The sequence below is a fragment of the Zea mays genome, chromosome 6, assembly GCF_902167145.1.
Source record: "Zea mays cultivar B73 chromosome 6, Zm-B73-REFERENCE-NAM-5.0, whole genome shotgun sequence".
Classification (NCBI taxonomy): domain Eukaryota; kingdom Viridiplantae; phylum Streptophyta; class Magnoliopsida; order Poales; family Poaceae; genus Zea; species Zea mays.
The window spans coordinates 168604252-168628692 of NC_050101.1; the positions used below are offsets into that span (position 1 = coordinate 168604252).

Consider the following 24441-nt stretch of genomic DNA (forward strand, 5'->3'; position numbering starts at 1 on the left):
CCACTACTAGGGATGACAGTGTGTAAGATACCAATGTGTACATAAAGCCATATCAATACCCACTAGAGAATAAATATCACATACACATACTCACTACCCATCATGGGTAAAAAATTACGCCATACTCATACCCACCATGGGTAGCGGGTACCTATACCCGCAAACATTATAGTAGACATGATCATTTGAAATACAAAAGTAAGTACCAAATAAAAAATATGATACTCCATACCTCATCAATATTAAAAGATGCTAAAATAACATACTATCTTTGTGTCAGCATGACAACCCAACATAATTTTATCACAAAGTTAACAACATTCAAAATTAAATGTCAACATAATACAAGCCCATGCACGAGCTAGACCCACATGTCATATGTTAGCGGTTTCCCATCGGGTAACGGGTATCGGGCAAGAGAGAACATATCCATACCTACCATTACTCATGGATATATTAAATGACCCAATAAAATACCTATGTGTATCAAAATTTGTCATACACTTGTCTTAATTGGGTTTTTACTCATCATATATCGGATCTAGAGTACCCATTGCCATCCATGCCACTACCATAGATCACCTTGATGTATACTATTATGTAAGGTTAATAAGGCTTCCTTTTATAACAAATTGGTGGCAATTACTGGTTTCTAAATTAAATTTGTACTCTCCTATAACCACGCTAAGTCAAATCATCTTTAATTAAGTTTCACCGATTTTATAGAAAAAGGCAACTATATCTATGACACTAAATAAACGTATTATAAAACATAATACTTCATTACGTATCTAGTGAAATGGTACTAATTTAGTGTCGTAAATATTAATGTTTTATATAAAAATTAAAGTAGGTCAAAATCAAAACATTACGAGTTAAAGGCAATATAATTCATAAAGGTTGTTTTAATTTGCGACAGAGGATGCATGCAAAATCCGGTGAATGATCAATTATTAAAGCATCTTTAAAAGACTACAAGCTAAATTTTAGCTTCTTAACAATAAAATCTCTTCAACAGACCGTACGTCTATAAAAAGCCGGCCTCTACCATTCCATTGCCCCTTCACCAGTCAACACAGCCACCTCCGCACGCAGCTTGTCCAGTTGGCGATCCACCCAAGAGAGCTAGAGGTAGCTAGCCATGGCGGACGCTACCCTAACCCTGATGCTCCAGACCATCGTCGCTATCCTGGTGTCAGGTACCAGCGAACACGATCGTAGTTCTGACAGACTCTCACCCTCTTCCTCATCCTGTGGTTCCTTTTTCTTTGCTTGATCGAGAGTCGCATGCATGCAGGTGGCGCAACGGCAGAGCTCCGGCCAGGCCAATGTACGCGAATCAACATGAGCCACAGCGGCATGCGGTGCACCCCTGGCGACGCCTGCCCGGCGATATGCGCCAGAATCAAGGGCAAAGACGGCAAGTGCAAGAACGGAGCCTGCATGTGCACCATGTGCGCGCCTTCGTCGTACCATCCAATTAAGAGCAGCAAGTGATTAATCGATCGTGTATGGCCTGGTCATGCATGTACAATAATAAGAAAGAGCAACGAGACCCATCAACATCTTTAACTCGGTTTGGCGAGGAGTCGCAGCTTCTTTCTTGGCTTGTCTGCTGAGGACTCTCCAGCTTCCATCAAAGATGACAAATCCTCAGGTCAAACAACATGTCCAGTATCAGGGAATGAATAGAGCAACTGGCTAAAATCGTATATAGGGGTGCATCGGATCCGGTATCAAACAGTGTTATCAACAGTGTTATCTATAGTATCATGTCCTCTATTTTATACGATACACCAAATATAGTCTAACTGCAAATGTGCAATAATGTCATCTACAATGTCACGTCACGCCCCCTATTTTACACGATGCACCGAATACAGCCTAAGTGCAATGGAACGATGCATGCACGGAGGACCTCAATTGTTTTGTTTGTAACAAGAAAGACGACGCACACACCCTTGCATCCAAATGTCCGCTTACTAACATGTCCAATATCTCTATATATTAGAATTTGGCTAATCTGAACATGGGTTTTCTATAAGTACTGGATTTTGAATTCGAGCTGGAAACTCCAGAGCCGGGTCCCTACTGCCCTTGACAATGTTACAGGAGGGAAATAAGCTCAATCGCTTTGCTGGTTTAGACTGGAATTAGGAAGCACTCCCTCTCATCTGACCACTCAGCAATGCACTTTGGGAATTGGGGGGCCTTATAAAAAAATAGCACTTTGGGCTAGTGTCACGACCAAGTAATTTATTGGGACTTCTGAATTTCGAGTGGGGGAAATGACAGACTATTGTTGGCACACGCGTGCTATAAATAGCGAGATATGTATAGTTGTTGTACAAGCTTGCAAGCCTCCTTCCGCTGCCCTGAGGCCTGACTCCTGAGTCCTGAGGGCGTTTAGATCGGCTTGACTGAGATTAAGAGTGAGAAGCATTAGGATCATTATTTATTAATAGCTTGCTGTATAGATTGAGGTGCTATTTGGTTGGGGCTTTTCAGCCTGTAATCAATTTACAATGCAAACTGATCTCACTGCTTTCTGTTTGGTTGCGTCTGATTGTCAAGGATCACATAGTTGGCATAGTACAATGCCCATACCGCTCGCCGTCTAGCGCATCCACTTGCACAGTCAGAAGAAAAATTCCCTATACAAACAATCACAGGCTTCGGTTACAATTTTTCAGATCACGGCGGTAACTATTCCATTGTCGCTTACTGTTGGAAGTCAAATTGAGCAGCGCGGACAGTCCGGCGCTGAGGCAGGACGGTCCGCGGTCCGGACAGTCCGCGGTGGTGGCGCGGACGGTCCGCGCGCGTGCAGAATCAGTTAGGGTTCCTAGTTTCTCGCGGGATTTGTTACCTAAAACCGCGGGATTAACTCGGGAAACAGTTGGAAACGGATCCAGACCTCCTCTTTATATAGATGAAGGGATACGGCCGATTGAACCCCCATCAATCGAACAAATTAAGTCTATTTCTCGTTTTTACCTTACGCATTAGGAATAGTTCTAGTTTAGCCTTTCAATCTCCAAATTCTCCGCCTCTCTTCGACTCTACGTCGATTAGAGGAGTCTAGGTCGGCCTGCCGAGCCTAGACAACACCTAGGATCTCTCCTCCCCGACGGGGTCCCTCCCGGGAGCGAGATCCAGGCGCCGCCGGCGACCTTCGCCACCCCCTGCGCACGCGCGGACCGTCCGGCCTGTAGGCGCGGACCGTCCGGCCGTCAGGCAGGGAACCTTTGCCCCTGCTCCAGGTCGCGGACCGTCCGCGCCAGTGCAGAGAGCACCGCCGCCGGTTCTTGTTGAGTGTTTGGCACCCGAAAAAGGTGTCAACATACTTTTTGGCGACTCCGCTGGGGAAGGTGTTTAGATCTACTAATAATCAGGCCCTCAAATTTCCGGTTCTAAAGATCACACCGATATCTCCCCGGACAATATCCTGAAGCCGGCTGTTGAAAGTCTGACGGCCGATGAGCAACAGCAATACGAAGACTACATGCGTCAAGCGAGGGAGAAATTCTTATCACAATACACGGTGGATCGCCACCAGAAAGTTGTCAAACATGGAGAGACCGACGTCGCATCTCTTCTATCTTCGCTTCAAGTCCCCAACGTAAGTAAACCCGACGACATCCAATTTATTAAACAGTATGTAGATCAGCAGCAGGATCAAATGAAACAACAGATTGTAGGGTTAGAAGAGTCAATTAGAAAATTAACGCGTACGTTGGAGAAGTCTGTTGCTCCTAGTTTTCCATCATATGAGACTAGTAACAGGATATCTATGTCTAATACATCAGCAACAAATGGGGATTTGCAGCCCCAGCCATTATATGGTATGCCGATGAACTCATATACAGGACAAGTACCACCACCGCCATCCCTGTTTGGTAGATCGGCACCCATGAACACGGTCGGACCGTCCGGCCCATATGCAGACCGTCCGGCTTGCTCTGTCGGACAATCTGGGGCCGCCCTAGGACCACCGTCGTCCCTGCTTGGTAGACCGGTGACCCTGGACGCGGTCGGACCGTCCGAGCTTCTGCCCGGACCGTCCGGCCCTTACGCGGACCGTTCGGCTTTCCCTGCCGGACAGTCTGGGCCCGCACCAGGACTACCACATGGCGTCCCGATAATGGCAAACGCAACCGGTCAGTTCGGATTTACCACCGGACAAGCTGGATACGCATACGCAAAACCTGTTGTTGCACACCATGCACCAAATTATTACACACCACAGCAGCAGTATGTTTCGCCATCTACATATTTAAACCATAATGCACCATACAATCACAGACCGATCAACATTATCGATCGGTCACGGCAAGAAGGTCGGTATACTAATGCCCGACCAAATGATCCTTACAGCCCAGGATCCGGTGGTCTGCCACCGGGTGCAATGGAAAAAATTAGGGAAGAGATGACTGAACTATTTCGAGATAAGTTCGGAGTTAGTGTAGCCAGAGTAGGGCAATCATACCAAAAGCCGTATAATCACCGGTTTGACACTGTCCCATATCCACAAGGGGCAAGGATACCAGAATTTTCTAAGTTTTCTGGTGAGAATGGGAGAAGCACACATGAACACATAGGCCAGTTCCTAGCACACCTAGGCGAATTGGCCGATGGAGAAGCATTTCGTGTTCGGTTATTTTCTTTATCCCTTACTAGTACCGCTGTTGCATGGTACGCCGCCCTGCCTCCTAATTCCATTAATTCCTGGAATGAGTTAGAAAGTAAATTTCATGAACATTTCTTTACCGGGGAATATGAATTAGGGCTAGCTGACTTAGCTTCAGTTCGACAAGGACGCGAAGAATCGGTTAATGATTATATCCGGAGGTTCCGGGACACTAGAAACCGATGCTTTCGGATCCATGTCGCAGACAAAGAGCTAGCAGGGTTAGCTTTTAATGGGTTGCTATCCTACTTAAGAGACAAATTAGATGGGACCCAGTTCTTTTCGATAGCCCAGCTACATCAGCGGGCTTTAGCCTGTGAAAGCCGATTTAAAGAGACATCAAAATCGGCCGCCCGTACTATACATCTAATAGAGCGTGATAGTTCAGATGATGAATCCGCAGATGTATATACCGCTGAGTTTATTTGGCCAACAAAGGCCAAATCTTCAGCATGTTCTTCCTTACAGCCGGTTCAAAAGAATCGGCAAGAAGAGATTAAATTTACCTTTAATGTTGCCAAATGCGATAATATATTTGATGAGCTACTTAAAAATGGCAACATTAAATTAACTCATACTATCCCTCCTATAGATGAATTAAAGAGACGTGCTTATTGTAAGTGGCATAATTCTTTTTCTCATGCCACCAATGACTGTAATGTTTTTCGTCGACAGGTACAATCGGCCATAAATGAGGGCCGATTGGCTTTTCAGGAAATGCAAGTGGACACACAACCATTTCCTGTTAATACAATAGATATCGCATGCAAAAAGATCTTAGTTCGGCCCGAAATGGCCGATAAAAGCAAAAGCAAAGACATCATCATTGACGATCCTCGCACGTCAAATATATCGCAAAAGGAGATTGCTCGAAAGGCTCCGGACGATAAGGCTAAAAAGTCTGGAGGCACCGGGGGGCAGGCACAATTAATGAGCCAAGCACGACAGCCTGGCCTGAGCATCACAGACGGTGTGACACCTACGTGCGGACAGTCCGGTGCACAGACAGACGGTTCGGCTAACTCTGCCGGACAATCCGCCTATGGCCAAAGGCGTCAGCCTCCACACAAAGCCTTAAAAGGGAAAGAGACGCAACGGCAAAGCACATATGGTCGGTTGATCAAAACTGACTCTACCTTTGATCAGTTACTCCCCAAGAATACTAGCAAGAAGACCGTTCTACATGATCGATCAACGAAGAAACATCGGTCACCTGCTAAAACAAAACGGGTAAACAAAACGGCTCGAAAGGCGACACAACAAGCATCGCCTATTCATCCTATGAGACCAAGGTACTTTCCACCCGTTTGCTCATCGTCGGTATATTATCCTGTTCAAACATGGAATGGTACGATGATGAATCCATGGTATATGTATAATCCCTTTGTCTATCCAGGCTGGGGGGCACCTCCATTCTATTCCTATTGATCCATTGATCAAACGGTCATGGCCGAGAAAGATACAATCTGAAACGGCCTTTATACATTGGTGCTTTATTGAATGAGCTCCATATTGAAAAGCCGGTGACTTACATCAGGCTTAGTTCATATGCTTTTGGTTCGTCAACCTTCACCAAAAGGCAGGGGGGCATATGTTGGAAGTCAAATTGAGCAGCGCGGACAGTCCGGCGCTGAGGCCGGACGGTCCGCGGTCCGGACAGTCCGCGGTGGTGGCGCGGACGGTCCGCGCGCGCGCAGAGTCAGTTAGGGTTCCTAGTTTCTCGCGGGATTTGTTACCTAAAACCGCGGGATTAACTCGGGAAACAGTTGGAAACGGATCCAGACCTCCCCCTTTATATAGATGAAGGGCTACGGCCGATTGAACCCCCATCAATCAAACAAATCAAGTCTATTTCTCGTTTTTACCTTACGCATTAGGAATAGTTCTAATCTAGTTCTAGTTTAGCCTTTCAATCTCCAAATTCTCCGCCTCTCTTCGACTCTACGTCGATTAGAGGAGTCTAGGTCGGCCTGCCGAGCCTAGACAACACCTAGGATCTCTCCTCCCCGACGGGGTCCCTCCCGGGAGCGAGATCCAGGCGCCGCCGGCGACCTTCGCCACCCCCTGCGCACGCGCGGGCCGTCCGGCCTGTAGGCGCGGACCGTCCGGCCGTCAGGCAGGGAACCTTTGCCCCTGCTCCAGATCGCGGACCGTCCGGTCCCTGGTCGCGGACCGTCCGCGCCAGTGCAGAGAGCACCGCCGCCGGTTCTTGTTGAGTATTTGGCACCCGAAAAAGGTGTCAACACTTACATTCGCAGAGTACTAACCAAACAACACCTGAGGGCTTGTTTGGGACAAAGGGTAATGGAGGGGATTGAGGGGGCTATAATCCCTCACTATTCAAAATTAAGTAGTAGGGGATTGTAGCCCCCTCAATCCACTCCATTACCTTTGATCCCAAACAAGCCCTGAGTGTTTACATGAGCACTATTGTTCCATTAGAACGAGATCCTTTGTGGCTCATTCCCCTATAGTTGTCACCTATAGGTATTTCTACAAGTTGAACTAATGTTCATTAGGTCTATCTAACAATGACAAAAGCAACCTGAAGTGGACTATATATAGTGGAATCGAACTAATTGTATGTTACATTTGACCAAATTTATAAGTGCAGACATCTACCTTTTATGTTATTCGAGTTAAACATGTGTGTCGAGTATGTGAGTATAAAGGTAGACGTAGGGTTGCTAATAGATCACGATCTAAATGTTTTTTTACAATAAGTTAGGACCCACCATAAGAGAGTTACCATAAAGGGACTGATACGACGTGAACCACCGCCTCCCTAGTTTCCTCAGGGAAGCGACGACGGAAGGGAGGAGGTCCCTCCGCGCTGCTAGCACGCTTCGAGCCATCTCCTTCGTCCCCGACACGGCGGTGCCCTACAGCTGCAATTCTCTCCGCAAGAGCCTGCCACTTCTGCATCTCAAGGCGTCTGGCCAGGAGGAGGAGATGCGGGAGTGCTTCGTGCACACGCTGGAAGAGGAGTTGCAGAGCTCTACGTGGATCTACCGCGCGTGAGACAGGAGGTACTTTGGTGATTATGTTCTTCGTCAGCACCATCGTGTTGTCACTTAATTTTGAGATTTTGGGAACTTGCCACCGGGGCGCGAAGCCAGGGGGTGGGCGGGCCTTGCCCCCTAACCCTCCACATATAATATGAAATATAAAATTTCTTTGGTCAAAATAAATTTCTATATCTAAGTAATTTTTTTTTTGCATGTTTGAAGCATCAAATTCATTGCTAATAATAAATTTGATAAATTTTAGTCTAAAGTTGTCACAGGATATAGTTATTGTCGTGTGACGAATTTACTGTTTCACCTTGAGTATACAATCATTTAGAGTCAAATAAAATGGAGGTGCTTAAAACAAATGTCTTGGAATCAGATATAACCCTCTTGAGGGAGCTCGAATCGGCTCAGTCTCCTCTTTATCGAAACACTAATGGAGTGTTTGGTTTGAGGAATGATATACTCCATCATCTTCTCACTCATCATTTTTTTGTTTGGTTTGTGTAATGGAGTGAGTTAATCCATCATCACCTCATTCCTCATAGTTAGTTGTTTAGTACTAATATGTGGAATGGAGTCATCCCACCAAATTTGAGGAATAGACCCATGATGCACCACTTCATTTTGGATAGAGTGATTCATCAAACCAAACACCTCATAAGACTCTGTCTCAATCTTTCTCCTCCCAAAACCCTATACCTCCAAATAGATCTCACACCAGTAAGATTGTTGGTCATCTTATCTTAGGGGAAAACCTCATAGATCTTTCGCGAGCATGGTTAAACCCAATCGACTCCTGTTATCTATGTGAAGAAGCAACAGCGGGGCATGCACTACACGACGGTTCACTTGCAGCGACCTATGGTTGGTTGCTAAAGCGGCTTTTAGCGACCTACAGTTGGTCGCTAAAAACTTTTAGCGACCCATAAGGATGGTCGCTGTAGGTGCCGTCGCTAAAGGCTTTAGCGACCGACATCTTTTTAGCGACCGACCGTCCGTTGCTAATATTATATATTTAGCGACTAACCGTGGGTTGCTGTACTACAGATTTAGCAACCAACCGTAAGTCGTCATACTATATATTTAGCAACCAACAGAAAGTCGCCCTTGTTACAGTTGTTATTAATAATAATATACATTTAATTAAGCACCACAAATCACAAAGACATACACAGTTAATCAGTATATCACAGTCATAGATCCATCACATAAACACAAAAGCACCACAATTATATGTTCACAAAAGCATCACAATTATAATATCATTCACAATTAGATCATTTACAGATAGCTAGATCATTCACAAAAGCTCCAGAGATGATCAGTCACAAAAGCACCACAGCGACATCACTCCAGCTTGAAGCAGTTCAAAAGCCCACAACTACATCACTAATGTTTCATATCACTCCAGCTATTGTTCAAAAGCCCACAACTACATCACTCTAGCTGCTCCAGAGCTGATCAGTCACAAAAGCACCAAAGCTACACTAATGCTTCAAGCAGTTCAAAAGCCTTCAGACAACCACTCCAGCTTCTTGTATCCTCCTGTTTTAAGGTACAAGCTTTCTTTGTACAGAACACCCTAGAAAAAAGTACATCAAATTAGTATATTGTTGCTACATTTGCAAATAAAAATACAGTTTTGATGCCTTTACCTCCACTAGACGGTGTTGCAGCCTTATGCACCAACTTCAGCTGGTGCAATCAAGGTTAATCATCATTAAGTTGATGGCTCATATAAATCTAAATATAAACAAGATAAGATATAGAATATTACTTTCTTGTACGGCCATGCAACTGACATCATGTAAGCATCAGCCATAGTTTCCACATTGGCACAAGGGCGAGGCAAAACTGTATCTCGTTTTAGCACACAAGTTACAATAACTTCACAATATTGCCTTCCAAGGATCTGGCCTCCAACTGTGGTGCTTGGTTTAGTTGAAACAATTGTCCCTTTAGCCACAGGCAAATCAGATCTCAACATAGCATACAATATGGCATCTTTTCCAACCTGGTGCAAATGATTAAGAATAATTTACTTCAATGTTTTTGAGGGTTTATGAAAATAAAGGTTAGAAAATGTATGAAATGAATGAGAGCATTACAAGATCATCATGTTTAGAGTGTGAAGCTTCAGCAAAGTGCCTTGTAGATCTTGGTGAGTTTGCACCTTGCATCTGATGAAATATTTGATCATCCTCATCATCTAATTCCTCATCTTCAGAAGCACAATATTCTTCATTGTCTTCCTCATCCTCAGCAGCAAACTTGTTCCTCAGCACCTTAAGAAACACAATTTCATAGCATAGTACAAGGAATATAGAAAATTAGGATAAAGCATCATGAATGAAAATATTGAATACCTTATGTTCAAATGAAGTAGAGCCGCGATGTGACATGGGCTCTTCACTTGCCCGGTCTGGTTGAGCCCTTTGCTCAATTTGAGTCTGTAGCTCAAGTACACGCTCTTCTAAAGCAGCCTTCTCACTTTGAACCTTTGTACGAGCAAGAATCTCCATTTGTAGTCTTGTTGCAGTATAAGACTTCAACTCTGGAGTGCCAATATCTTGAGGAGTAGGGCCTAAACCCAAAACACGAACATATCCTTTTGGCTCTTTCGCTCCACAAACAACATAGAATGCATCACCCTCTTGAACTGACCGGTCCTTTAACTCTGGATATACTCCAAGAACATCATTAAGTTGGTCCTATAGAGAATTAAAGATGATTCACATCATAAAAGGTAATTCAGATAGAAATGTATATTGTACTAAAAATTAACAACAAAGCCTTACAATTATTGGTTTTGCCTGTTCTGTAGGAACACCATTTTTTCTTGTATGGGTTTGGATAAAGTTTTCATCTCTTCGTGGAGGACGTCCTAGTTTCACAGCCTGCAAACATACTTTTCTGTCAGTTTCAGAAAGGGAAAAAATGTAACATGTAAGTTCATTGAAAACCAAGGTTATATAGGTAAGGCAAAAATGGTTATACAGGTAAGGCAAAAATGGTTTCTGTCAGTTCCCATTATGCAGATCAGGTACATAACCTCCAAACACCATTTGATTTAGGCTTTACGGGAGGAACTTGCTACCGCAGAGCGTAGGGCTGAAGAAGAGCGCATTTCTCATAACGCCACAAAGATGGTAATTTGTCAAAGTTTAGTCTCTTAGGCACTTTATATTCTCCGTAGTTTTTTCTTCTATTATTTTCTAGTCACTTGCTGTTGCAATACAGGCAGCTGTTGAGAGAGAAGTAGAACTAGAACATCGAGCTGTTGAGGCATCAAATGCTCTAGCTAGAATCCAGGTAATTTTGCAAGGTATAACTATCATCATGATCTATATTGCAAGGATGTTAAAGTCATGTGGATAAATTTTTGGATGCAAATCAGAAACTAGCACATTGATGCTAAGCAAGCAGCACATCAGCACAAGCAGCACATGTAGCAATCTATTTTGTGTCTAAAATGTATCACTGTTGCCCATGCTTTCAAACTGGACAATAGAGCTTATATCGAATGTGGAGCAGCAGGATGTAATCATGAATAGAGATAGTAAAATACAAAGAACATTACCAAATCATATTTTGAACATGCATAGCTCACACTGCCGGCTGTATGGTGCATCTTTAGCTTTTGTCGATTTATTTTAGCTTTTTCTGAGCGATCCTAAAAATAGAATAAAAAATATGTGTTATAGGATTGAAGTATGGTTGCTTTATTAGAACTAAAGTGTAGAGCTTACCCGAAATTCAGAAGACATCCAATAGTTGTACATAGAGTGCCAATCATCATCATTAACCCTCTTATCAGGACATTCTGGAATTTCTTTTAGACAATTCAGGATTGAAGTATCGTTGCTTTATGGATGCTTTAAATTGCTTCCACTTCTTTCCAGCTGTGCGCATCACCCAGTTTAAGGCAGCAGCATCTACATCATAATATGTCTTTATATCCTCCCACAACTCATACTTCTTGTTTATATCAACAAGCCTCCAGTCCGTGGTAGCAATAGACAATTTCTTTCTAACTTGACACCCAATAGCACTTGAAAGTTGTCTAGCACTTATACCAATAGGCTGACCTCGATCATTGAGTAAAATTTTGATTTTTGGCATTTCAGGTGACCTTGAGAATATTCCCTCCATCTTAGTTATGCCCCTTGCAGGCCTCTTTTTTGTAGCATTGATTGGATCATCCTTGGAAACTTCAACTTAAGCAAATGAAAAGCACATATTGGTAACTATTAAAAGAAGTTGCATGTACTAAATGATATACATGATATATAAATATGAGGATTATGAGTCATCACCATTGTCAGTGAGAAAATCTCCCACCGTCTGCAAATCAGCAATCGCTATAGTTGAGTTCAAGAATTATCAACCCAATCACACTTGAAAAGCACAATATTTCCTTTATGGTGGTAGTTGAGTTCAAGAATTTCTTTTATGATACCATAAAAGATGTTTTTCCCTATAGTATGGTTGTCATCATTTCCTCTTTCGAAATGAGTTGTCTCAGCAGCTAACGCTACCCCACTACTTTAGACAGACCTATTCTCATCATATGACTGTGTACGAAAGTTGAATCCATTTATTGAGTAGCTGTTATACTGATGTGCAATCATCATTGGTCCCTTAGCTAAAATTTTGATCTCTTCTGAGGCCTCCTCACATGTTTCCTCAACCTGTGGTACCAATACTATTGTTAAAGTGAAAGACTTTATGAGATTGTAAATTCACTTCTCCTTTTATACTTACATGTAACCTGAACCACTCATGGAAGGTTTTATGTTGCATGTGGTTGATCTCACGTTGATTTCGAACACCAATTGAGGAGAGGTATTGAGCATGTTTGCTGAAATGGCCAACATGAATTTTCTTTGAAGTATGGTATTGAGCAAAACGAAGAGTAAATAATCACACGATACTCGCTGAGTTAGATAGCTTACTTTAAATATGTTTCTATGTTGGAATAGTTGAAAAGGACATATCTATGTGCTTGAAGCCATGTCTTGTGATCTAAATTGACTACACACTTTCCAGCCAATGTTCGACCAATTTTGTGAAAGAATGGAGTTGTAACACAAATTTGTGTTGGTAAGTGATTTCTAACTCTATGGTTGAAGTGGGTCTCATCTTGTAAATACTGAGAACAAAGCGTGAGAGCCTCATCAAACAAAGAACCCTCCATAATTGATCCTTCCGGGTGACTTTTTGTACGCACATAGCCCTTGCATTTTTTTAGAAACCTATACATGTAAACAACAACACTCCTCATGTTATTGAAAAATTATATCGTTATTTGTTTGCTATGTAATATACCAAAGAAAATTACCTCTCCACCGGCCACATGCTTCGAAAATGGATTGGGCCTGCCACTCTTGCTTGGGTAGGAAGATGTACCATCAAATGTACATTAATGGTAAAAATGATGGAGGGAAAATAATCTCTAAAAGGCTCAAGATTTCAGCTATCTCAGATTCTAACCTTTGCATGTCACTTATTCGAATAACAAGGGAGTACAATTTTCTAAAGAACGTGCTTAAACGAATCAGCACAGCACTAACTTCTTAAGGGAGAACTCTCCGGACAGCAAGTGGCAGTAAATCTTGTAGAAGAATGTGGTTGCCATGAGTATTAAGATTAACTATCTTTTTTTCATTGACAAGAACATTATGTCGTATATCAGCGGCATATCCATCAGGAAACTTGACCCCTTTTAATATTTGACAAAACAATTTCTTCTCAACAGAGCTCATTGAGTAGGGTGCAGGAGGCAAATAAAATTGATTAGCTTCTAGTTCAATAGGATGAAGGTCGCTTCTAATACCTAAAGCTTGAAGATCCAAGCGAGCATTCAGATTATCCTTAGATTTTCCAGCAATGTCCAACAAAGTATTAATTATATTGTCACACACATTCTTCTCTATGTGCATGACATCAAAATTATATCAAATTTTCAAGTCCTTCCAATATGGAAGAGTGAACCAAATAGGTCTCCTTTTCAAAAAGACAATGGTTTCCCATCCTTGCGTTTCTGATTCCTTATTGGCTTACCTGATGGCTTCTTGCCATAAATTGTTTTCAAATTTTTTGTACAATCCAAAATTTCCTCTCTTGAAAGAGGAGTAGGTGCTGGCCTCAACTCACTTTCACCAAATGAATCAACATCAGACCTAAATGGGTGGTTTGGATGTAAGAACCTACGATGTCCCATGTAGCAAGACTTGCTACCATTTCCAAGTCTGAGAGAACAAATCAATGAGTGGCAATCAGGACACGCCGCTTCACCAGAGGTGACAAATCCGGATACACTGCCTAGACCAGGGAAATCAGTGATGGTCCAAATTATTGCAACACACAACTGAAAGTATTCACCCTTTGAGGCATCATAGGTCTTCACACCATTAACAAACATATCAAGCAGATCAAAGACAAGGGGCTGAAAATAAACGTCCATATCACTACCCACAGAAGATCGACTAGGAATTAAGACAGATAAGATAAAATTTGAATCCTTCATGCACATCGATGGTGGAAAGTTGAGTGGAATCAATATGCCAGGCCAAATACTATAACTAACATTCATTGTCCTATATGGATTGAAACCATCTGTAGCAAATGCTAGGCGGATATTACGACTATCCATAGCAAATTCTGGATACTTTTGATCAATATCTTTCCACAAGGGTGAATCGGCAGGATGCCTAAGCAAACCATCTTTTACTCTGTGTTCATCATGCCACCTTGTGAGACTTGCAAATTTAGAAGAAACAAACAATCTTTGGAGTCTTTTTTTAATAGGGAAATAACGAAGCACCTTCCTAGGAACTTTGTACTCACGTTTCCCATCTAGACTCTTCTTTTCTGATTTCCAACGTGAGACACTACATACCGAGCATGAATCAAGTTTTTTATGCTCCTTCCAAAATAGAATGCATTCATTTTCACATGCATGAATTGTAGTGTACCCGACTCCTACAGATTTGACCACTTTCTTTGCTTCATGAAAGTTTCTAGGAAGTGTTGAACCCTTAGGAAGTGCATCAACAAGTAAATCTACCAACAAATCAAAACTTCTATCTGTCCATCCTCCAAGAAGTTTGATGTGAAGCAAACGAACTAGGAAATGTAGCTTTGAGTAGTTTTGACAACCCGGATATAATCCTTGACTATTGTCTTCTACTAGCTTACGAATGGCTATTGTGTCTTCATTAGGTTCCTCAAAAGACCCATCATCCTCCATATCCCCTCCATCATCTAAACCACAAGCTAAATCCTTTAACAACTCAGATATTGCATCATCTTCTGTAGGATGCTCGCTAAACTCATCATCATTGTTACCATGATTCACAAAAGAGGACGAAGCTTCTCCATGTAAGGTCCATGTTGTGTACCCTTTTAGAAAACCATCACATATCAAGTGTTCTCGCACTTCACCGGCCTCTCTCCAAAACGAGTTAACACACTTCTTGCAAGGGCATAGTATCTTGTTTCCTATTGCTGAATGTCTAAATGCAAAAGCTAGAAAACCATTCACCCCTTGTTTATAAACCTTTGTCTCCCTACATACAGTTCCTATGTTACATATCAATATAACTATAGAAAAACATAAGAGTTGCTATGAAAAGTTGCTTTGTACCTAGCCTCACTTGTGATCCATGATTTATCCATACTCTTTATGTAGGATTTATCCATACCTAGGTGTGCCTGCACAACCTTCACTAACTCAGGCTAACACGACCGTAGTATATGATGCGTTCTGCAAGAGCTAGCAAAGCAATGAGGGCAGCACTTATGTACCATTAACCTGCCCTTCCACTAGCTGATCGATCGACCCTCACACAATCCAATAGTAACAGAAATTTATAATAATTTAACATTCCAACAACCTCAAATAATAATTTTAGCACCAAACAATAATGTGCCTAGTGTGGGTAGCAAACAAAAAAAGCAACGTGTCTAGTGTGGGCAGCAAACAAAAAAAAGGTCTCCACTCTCCATGAGATTAAGACCAAATGATGGCAAAAGCACTAACCTGGACTGGACCGCTAGGAGCTGGCCGTAGAACTGTAGAAGTAGTGTGATGTGTGCCTAGGCGGCCTGGTGGACGGCAGCAAGCCTGCAGGAAGCAACTTCCTGGGCCCTGTGCGGACGGCCAGACGCGGACTGCGGAGGCACGGAGGCGCGGACAGCGCCCGAGGGAGAAGCGGGGCAGGGCGGGGTGGCACGGGGCGGCGCACTCAGGTCGGAGCTGAGGGGCGGAGTGGCGGACCGGCGGATCCAGAGTCCAGACACGGGCCTCGGTCGCCCTGTGTCCTCGCTGCTTCCGGGATCTGCTGGAGCAGTGGAGCACTGGAGCCTAGCGGCTAGGGTTAGGAGGAGTCGAGGTCTCTGGATTTGTTGCTCCCTGGATGCCGGATAGAAGAGGTTGGGACTGGGAGCCTGGGTCCTGGGACGCTGGGTCACGGACTCTAGTCCCCGACGACATCTATAGCGACCAACCATAAGTTGTTAAAGTTCTAGACTTTTAGCGACCAACCGACCGTTGCTACAAAAGGATTTAGCGACTGACCGTCGGTCCCTAACCTTTAGCAACCAACAATTGGTACCTAATAAGGGTCGCTAAAGATCAACCATCGTGTAGTGATGGGCCACCATGGAAATACTTGGGGATCTAGGCGTAGAGGTACACGCGAAAATGTATGGTGAAGGGTGGGTGAGGAAGCTCCATCCAAACAGAAAGATGATCTTGAAGTATCTGAAGATTCGAAAAAAATTGGAGATGGAGAGAATCACCATAAAAAAACAACCTTCTTCGTGCGAACAACACCAACAATCATCTTATGTGAAAAGGGTTTGGAAAGGTGTTAGGCAATCTACAGGAGGTGAAGGTCGCAAGGATTTTCCAATCATAAAAGAGTGCCTACCATGGAACTTTGGTCCAGAACTATGCACTATAAAAGTTGAGGATTAGAGTTTTTTCTTTATCGATTAAACAATTGATAACAAAATGATTAATGAGAGGTCTAGCTCTGCTATTATCAAAGTTGTCCAAGGGAGTGTTGGGGAAAAGCAAATTGAACAAGAATTTGTGAATATGATAGGAAAGAATGTGTGGAGGTGGTATGCTAGTAGCTAGATGGATTGGGGAAAACAAGTTTCTGATGAGATTTCCCGACCCCTAAGATGATAAGTGACCTAGGTTACTTTAGACCTTTGGGCATGAGGACTACTAAAGCTCATATCACTATAGATCCTTGGTCTCCTGTGTGAACGCAAAATGATGTCCCATTCCCACATGAAAACTCGCACTAACCCACATGAAAACTCGCACTAACCATCATTGGCTTTTGGTGCCCTTTGATGTGTGTTCGTTGGCTACTTGCCCTCATGCTTCTCCGTTGTGCTTGTATATGTAGCTCAATTCCTAAGCAGACGAGAGAATCTCTAGACTCTGAGTTCAATTTACAACTTGTACGAGGAGAAAGAGACATTAAGCTGTTTAGGTGGTTTATATATGGGATAGATCCAGTCGCTCGAGTGCCTTGTTGCTCACTTCCTCAGCAGCAGTAAGTTCTTGGATAAATTCTTTAGGGTGGGTGGGTGTGTGCTTAACTAAATATTTTAAGGTATCCGAGGAAACACGGTAAGGGCTACTTTAGGAACACTGTTTTCCAAGTGATTCCAATTTTCCCAAGGAAAACGAACTAATTTCTCTTGGGAAAATTGGAATCCCTTGGGAAAACGGTGTTCCCAAACTAGCCCTAAAACTATAATAAAGTGCTCCCGAGTATTTTTATAAAGACAGATTTTGCTATTGAAACATTGAAAAAAATGTGATATTGACAAAAAAATATTGGCTCTGGTTCATCACACCGTAGAGGCTCAAAATTATTTGGTATCATTTAGAAACATAGGTATTCGTCGTGCGATATCTTATTTAAGATAATCATAATAGCTATTTTACTGTTCTTTTATTTAGTTTCTTAAATTGTGGTGACAACCTAGTATTTAACGTTTTCATATGAACTAAATATATGCAGTAAGTTAACTCTTACTAATTCTAATATATGTTTTATTTACATTACAAATGAAAAAAAGAATATCTAGCCTATACTGCCATAGTAGTGTCATGTTTGTCTAAGGGTCATAAACACTGTAGAGATGGCCAAACCTAGCTCTTGTGTATATTATACACATCGATATTTAAATAGTCCTACCAATTCATGATGAGTAAGAGGGTATTTGGTTTCCATGGCTAAAGTTTAGCCCATACACTGGATATTTAATATCAATTACAAGTATTAAATATTTTATAATTATAAAACTAATTACATATATGAATACTAAACGCTGAGACAAATATGGACGAATCATGGGCTAATTAGATTTTATAAGTTCATCTTGTCTTTTACTCCTCATAACTTCATTAGTGTAATTAAATTTCTAAGTATACTATATTTAGTATTTCTCACTAGGACCTAAAAACATTTGATATGAGTGGGACTAAAATGTAGTAGATTTATCCCAACACCCCCTAAGTAGTCCTTTGCTCGCTTTTGAAAGGAAGAAAGGAGTTATTCTCCTCCATCACCCTCCGTCCTTGACAACTACATCCCATTATCCCCAATTAACTCTTATATATCTCATGATACTTATGGTACATGCGGCATTGATTGGTGCTCGGGGGTCTCTCTAACTTAGGTATCGTTTGGTTCACGAAATGTATTAAATAGTTGCATTGGCTTCTACATCTATAAGCTTGTGAAAAATCCAAGATTGCCTCTCTTGTTTCCTTGATTCTTGAGCTACAAGAAGAAAAGTGAGGAAGATAAGGAAGGGGGCAACGAAGACGTCGACAAAGGACACTAACAAATAATCTAGGTAAACGTTCAGCATTTTCAGTTGAGAATGGGATGCGTTTGGAACTCTCGTGTTGCACGTTCAGGGTGACGAGTTGTTCATACCGGTCATCTGAACTCACATGCATCATCAAATCTTGTTATCGATCAACCTAACACCCTTGCATTGGTACCCAAGAACACGATGAGCATATTGAACACAACGAGGTACCGGTACCACGTCCATGTTTGTTTTTAAGAATAATGAGATCGTCTGAGGAGAAAATGAAGTTGGAAATTCATTAAGCTGCCTGTTTTCGTTGCCCTCTATCTCTTTAAGAATATGTCTCTTTAAGAATAATAGATAAAAAATAGCTAATTTAAATTTTACTAGATCAGGCGGCGCCCCTTCGGGCGCCCTATCCAGCACAAGGTAAACATCGTACATACATGGATCAAAATGATTGTATCCCAAGGAACCTGCGGATTACTGCTAGCAAATACAACCGCTATGTGCCTATGCTCCTAACAGCATATTATATATGGGATGCAACGTATTCCCTCCGTTCTAACGTTCTAAAATAGTATTCGTTTTAAAGTGTTAGTGGATTCATATAATATTTGATGTATATGTATTATATGTATCTAAATTTATTGTTATCCATTTGAATATGGACCAAAAAAACGCTAAAACGAACTATACAATGGCACAGAGAGAGTAGTAATTGATAGTCATGCACCGGACATTTGACTCCGCCATGCATATGCCAGTAGTGTTCAGTAGGAGAGAACAAAATGTGAGGTGAGACACAAGCAAGAGGAGGGACTGGACGGGTACACAGTAGCAGCATGGCAATTCTGAGCAGCACTAAAAGCAATAGGCAATGCATGTACCGGCAGTGTTCAACATGAGAGGAAAACAATGTAAGGTGAGGCGGGAGCAAGAAGAGGAGGGACTTGACGGACACACAACAACAGCATGGTAATTCCCAGCAGCATTGAAAGCAACAGGCCCTGTAATTCATTTGTTGATGCCAGCACCCATGATTAAAGGAGGATTATACATGTCATTTGATTGACTATATGATCTGATCTATTTTTAAAAAAAAATTGATGTCAAACAACTGAACAGCTTGCAGCCAATGGCAGTTCCTATGACAGTTGGATTAACCTTATATTTGTTGCTACATGATGGTCCTATCATTTATATGAGCAATTCCATGTTGCCTTCTTACTTGTGATTGTCATTTTGAAATGCGAACAAAAAAATGGAAATATCTTCCTGAACTCTGGTTTACCATCAGGTGTGAGTTTATCTAAACAACATAATTTTGAGCAACAAATTAATTGATTCTTAGTAGATTCGGTGGCACATCGGGCAAGTGTAAGCCATCAACCTTGTTTTTACTAAAAGTACACCTACTACATCAGTAGTAATAAACCTCTAATTTAGTATCAGTAAAGCCTGTACAGTTTACTAAATTATCATGTATAGTTGATATGGTGAGAGCTGGCTCACTAAGACATCAGGGACCATTTTTCTTTAGGATTCAGGAATAGAAGAATTGACAAATAATTGTGATACCAAAAGGCGAGTGGATACGATGGTTCTAGAATCTCATCTCGAATTCTGTTGCTGGAGTTCTCGTGAACTTTTCAAGTAAACCATAAGTTGTTGGCTAGCAAAGAAGAAATCAGCTTTACAGTCCTCTTGCTCAATTTTTCAATCGCATCTTTATCTCCATTGCAACAACATGTTTCTTATTGTGACTGGCGAACAACAGGTAACTAAATACTCTGTAGTATTCAAGACACTGGTATATTACTGTTAGAGTTGGAACTTGTTTACAATTACAAGTTACTACCCATTGCAACGAATCACTTGCATACAATAGCTTGCAGCTGAAGAATCCCCTTAATTACCAGTAAGGAGCACTGCATGAATCTAGGACCGGGAGAAGCAACCACTGCATTTCGTCAAACAACTGGCGCGCGCCATCACTGAGCAAGCAGATGGTACGACTAAATTGGCCAACAGATTGTGAAGCAAAATTCAACATAGCAGACAATAATAAAATCACCTGCTCAAACCTATAATTCATTACAATGATAATTATGAGGAACAAATATCGAATACAGGCTATATCAGACATATGCATCGTGTACACACAAAATACTGAACCATCACTAACCACAATTTCTTCAACCATGAAAAACTATGATCGGCTATAGCTAAAAGGCAGTCAAGTAAATTTTGCTAAACTGATTGTGAAGAATATGCCGGTTAGTAGGTTGATGGCAGAGGTAGTTTGTTTTAGTAGCGCTGGCCAAATAATCGAAGTAGTTTGTTTCAGTTGGGATAACATGAAAAATGATTTAGACACAGATCAAAAGTAAAGGAAAACAAAAAATATGTCTAGAATCATCCAACACTACATCGGAAGGGATCAGCTACAAATGAAATCACCTTATCTAGACCGGGATTGCTCTAGAGAAACCGAGCTACAGATGATGCCTTATTCTCTACCAATTTATATGACTATATATATTCAATCCCTTTAGTCGGTTTATGATTAAACTGTAAAAGGTTTGGGTGAAGGTGTCAGCTACAAACTTAAACAATCAAGAAACAATGTGATATTTCAGTTCTGAATTGGTTAAGAAAACTGTAGGCATCCCACCTCTGAGATTGCAGTTTCCATGTTTTGAGTTTTGGTTCTCTCAAACTGATCTTGACCATCCTCTTGACTCTCTGTTTCATCAGTTGTCACTCTCCTCGAAGCATCCTCTTCATGAGATTCAACAATGCTCCCTTGCTTTAAGAAATATCTTTGAAGTTGCTCCCAATCAGGCGATGACTTTAGAATACTCACCAAGCATAGCAATCCAAAATCTTCATGTGCAATTAACAATAAACAAGATATTATAAAGGAGGCCATAGTAACCTGAATCGTAGTAACCTAAAGAGAGGAGCCTTTTACAGAAACTGTCTCAGACGACAAATGTTTGTGAACCATATATCAGTCTACCAGTGAAGATTTGAGGACTATAGCGATCATTCGATAATGATTGTCTAAGAGCTGGCATCTGGCAAAGCTATCTTCAGTTCTGTACTGGCTGGGTTTTGAAGCCTAGAAAATAAGGAGAAAACAAGGTTGCTCTCAATCCCAATTTATCATATATTATATCAACCAAGCATCTGGTGTTCTAGAGTTTACACCAATTTTTTAGAACCCCTCTACACTGGACCTTTAATAAGTGCAAACTGAAATCATTTGGGAGATGGGGATCTCACTAACCAGGATGTTGTGCTCCTCCTCCCGTGCTTCAGGACCAAGACCCTGCTCCTCCTCCACTGACTTGACACCAATCCCCTGCAGGGCAGACCAAATCATAGCACCAAATCAATTACAGGTGGACGCCAAACTAACCATCAAGCTTCTCGATTTTCTGGTCAAAATTGCCAAGAAATATAAGCAAGAACCCAATTGATGTTGTTGGCTATGCACAAGGGAAAAGAGGCGCCTTCGATGCACTCACCCTTGGGACCATAGCACGCGGCAGCGCTCGGCGGAGTCGCAGATAGGCTAGCCCTCCGCATCCGCTTTTGCGCGATGGGGGAGTCGCAGATAGGCTCGTCCACGCTCTCCATCATCTCTCCGTACTCCTCCGCCTCCATCAGCATCACCGTCGGCGCCACCACAGGGGCTTGCGCGAGCTCCCACCCTCTTGTTCTTGCACTGGCCCGTTCTATTCTAGACCAAGACAAGTAAGGAGACGCATGCGCGAGGGGCGGCAGTAGCAGCGTCGGGCAGAGGAGGAAGATGGCAGGGTGGGGGAGAGGCACCAACTGCGACTGTGCGAGGAGGACGACCCTGGGACTGGGTGGTGACATGAGGATGAAGACGAGGCGTGGAGAGGAAGACGATGGAGTGGCGCGCGGATTGAGAGGGCGGCAGCTCCATGGGGGACCGCAATCAGCGGCGAGACACGAGCGTGGCGGCGAGGTCGTGAGGAGAAGGCAGCGCACGGCGGGAAGGAGGCGGCGAGGTCAAGAGGATGGGAGGGAAGTGGGCAGCGGGCAAGAGAGGAGACACTCAGAGCTTGATTGAAGAAAAATTCGGGTCCAATCTACGTGTCACACGCGGACAGGCTCTCGTCCGCGGAAACGCGGAGAAGGCCTCAAATCTCAGCGTCTTTTAAGACTTTAGATAAGCAATCGACAAAAAATAGCTGATTTTCATCGGTCAATAGAGACAGAAAAAAAACTAGATGGTTTTCATTGGCTCAGCTTTGTTAGAAAAATATGTCATAAAAAGAATCGAAATCATTGGCACCTGTAAAATTCGTAGTATTAGTGGCGTGCAGTACGCACACTGCATCTAACAAGGAGAAATGCAACCAGCTCATCGGTACGGTGTAAGACCAGCCCAAATTAAGTGGCAAAGTAGCACAAAATACACGACCAGATAGATCGACATAAGTAACAAATGACGACACAATTATAAATTTATATAACAATGTAAAGACATGTGGCTGCTTCATCGTCGTCCCTCAAATTAAAAGAGGAATAATCAAACCACTTTATTATTACAAGAATCATGCAATAACGACGGCCGAAACGAATTTACATGACAAAATTCGACTGCTATATATGTAGCTTACTTGCTCCTGTAGTCAAGGCCGGGTGCTCGGACCTGGAGCATTCCTCCTCCGCCGGCTCTGTCCTCGATCACGAATGGCATGTGCGTCCCAAACACCCTGTCCCAGACGACGAAGAAGAGCTGAGAGAAGTTGTACTGGCCGCCACGCAGCTGGTGGTGCACGTCGTGGTACGCCGCGCTGTTCCAGAGGCCCAGGCGATCCCAGCAGGGCAGCAGCGACAGGCCGCAGTGGTTGTCGACGACCTTGACGGTGCAGAGCGAGAAGAAGAAGACGGAGGCCCGCGGCGACATGCCGGACACCAGGAAGGCCGCCGTGCCGCCGACGGTGTCCGCGACGAAGCCCTCGAGCGGGTGCCCGTACAGCGCGCCGAAGGCGTAGGGCACCACGAGGCGGTGGTGCCACGAGTGCAGGTTCCGGTAGAGGAACCTGCTGGCGTGCATGGTCCGGTGGCACGCGTACTGCCACACGTCGAAGAAGACCATGGCCACCAAGATCTGGCAGGCTAGCTTCAGGTACGACGATGCTTCGGTCGTCGTACTGCTGGTGCTCCTCCCTCCTGTGAGCTGTACGCATGCATGCATGCATGGTGCGGATGTATATATAGATTAGTATATTTATACACACATAATCATGCAATAATAATACTAGCTAGTACGTACACTACTCCTACCTTGAACACCATGGCAACGATGGTAACCTGCACGAGCTGCTGCTTGAGGACGTTGCCGATGACCTGTCGTTTCGACACATAGTTCTTGCTATCTTCATGGGCGCTTGGGTGCAGCCTGTATCTGTCCATATACATGGACTGGCCTAGCACTACGTGCAGGCCACAATACGCCCAGTACACCAGGATAGGCACAACGACGGCCAGACCCTCATCAGAGAGTAGTAGTTGCTCCATTAATATTTGACGGATTTGTTGGATCGTCGATCGATCGATGAATGTGTTAGCTAGCTAGCTGTGTGGTCGATCGTAGCTAGCTAGGTACGGTGCTGTTGTTGCTGTGAGTTGTGTGGTGTACTACTGCGTCGATCTTACCACGTATATATATACACTCTCCTGACTTTTACAAGTCGTACCAAGCAGCTGCTAGGACGACGACTAATAAGAGCTAGCTATTTTAGTTTGCAGTCAAGACTTGGTCCGTATATGCATGCGGTTCTGTGGTACGTAGACTTCTCTCTGTTGCTCAGAGGTGTGCACTGTGCCGATATCTAC

The 24441-nt window shown here is 43.0% G+C and overlaps 3 protein-coding genes across 3 annotated transcripts; all 3 read right to left on the reverse strand.

Annotated features, from left to right (window-relative positions):
- Nucleotides 1-9126: 9126 nt before the first annotated feature.
- On the reverse strand, nucleotides 9127-10004 carry LOC103630566 (uncharacterized). The gene is made up of 4 exons (XM_020539222.3): nucleotides 9813-10004; nucleotides 9482-9718; nucleotides 9360-9399; nucleotides 9127-9286 (listed from the first exon to the last, which is right to left on the reverse strand). The coding sequence occupies exons 1-4, from the start codon at nucleotides 9882-9884 to the stop codon at nucleotides 9255-9257; spliced, it is 381 nt and encodes a 126-aa protein (XP_020394811.1). The 5' UTR covers nucleotides 9885-10004; the 3' UTR covers nucleotides 9127-9254.
- Nucleotides 10005-10019: 15 nt separating this feature from the next.
- Nucleotides 10020-10831, reverse strand: LOC109940580 (uncharacterized). The gene is made up of 3 exons (XM_020540156.1): nucleotides 10802-10831; nucleotides 10503-10721; nucleotides 10020-10415 (listed from the first exon to the last, which is right to left on the reverse strand). Exons 1-3 carry the CDS (start codon nucleotides 10829-10831, stop codon nucleotides 10035-10037), a joined length of 630 nt encoding a protein of 209 aa, XP_020395745.1. The 3' UTR covers nucleotides 10020-10034.
- A 12214-nt stretch (nucleotides 10832-23045) lies between these two features.
- LOC100273604 (Sphinganine C4-monooxygenase 1) lies at nucleotides 23046-24224 on the reverse strand. Its single transcript, NM_001148020.2, has 2 exons — nucleotides 23890-24224; nucleotides 23046-23782 (listed from the first exon to the last, which is right to left on the reverse strand). Exons 1-2 carry the CDS (start codon nucleotides 24121-24123, stop codon nucleotides 23216-23218), a joined length of 801 nt encoding a protein of 266 aa, NP_001141492.1. The 5' UTR covers nucleotides 24124-24224; the 3' UTR covers nucleotides 23046-23215.
- Nucleotides 24225-24441: the final 217 nt, after the last annotated feature.

Excerpts from the sequence above, each read along its gene's own strand:
- LOC109940580 (XM_020540156.1), bottom strand. The coding sequence starts at position 10,831 with ATGCGCTCTTCTTCAGCCCTACGCTCTGCG. Across the intron at positions 10,722-10,801 it reads CTTCAGCCCTACGCTCTGCG|AAACCATTTTTGCCTTACCT; the intron begins GTAGCAAGTTCC and ends GGGAACTGACAG. Across the intron at positions 10,416-10,502 it reads AACAGGCAAAACCAATAATT|GACCAACTTAATGATGTTCT; the intron begins GTAAGGCTTTGT and ends AATTCTCTATAG.
- LOC100273604 (NM_001148020.2), bottom strand. The coding sequence starts at position 24,123 with ATGGAGCAACTACTACTCTCTGATGAGGGTCTGGCCGTCGTTGTGCCT. Across the intron at positions 23,783-23,889 it reads TCGTTGCCATGGTGTTCAAG|CTCACAGGAGGGAGGAGCAC; the intron begins GTAGGAGTAGTG and ends GCATGCGTACAG.
- LOC103630566 (XM_020539222.3), bottom strand. The coding sequence starts at position 9,884 with ATGCAAGGTGCAAACTCACCAAGATCTACAAGGCACTTTGCTGAAGCT. Across the intron at positions 9,400-9,481 it reads TTGCATGGCCGTACAAGAAA|CTGAAGTTGGTGCATAAGGC; the intron begins GTAATATTCTAT and ends TGATTGCACCAG. Across the intron at positions 9,287-9,359 it reads TGCAACACCGTCTAGTGGAG|GGTGTTCTGTACAAAGAAAG; the intron begins GTAAAGGCATCA and ends ACTTTTTTCTAG.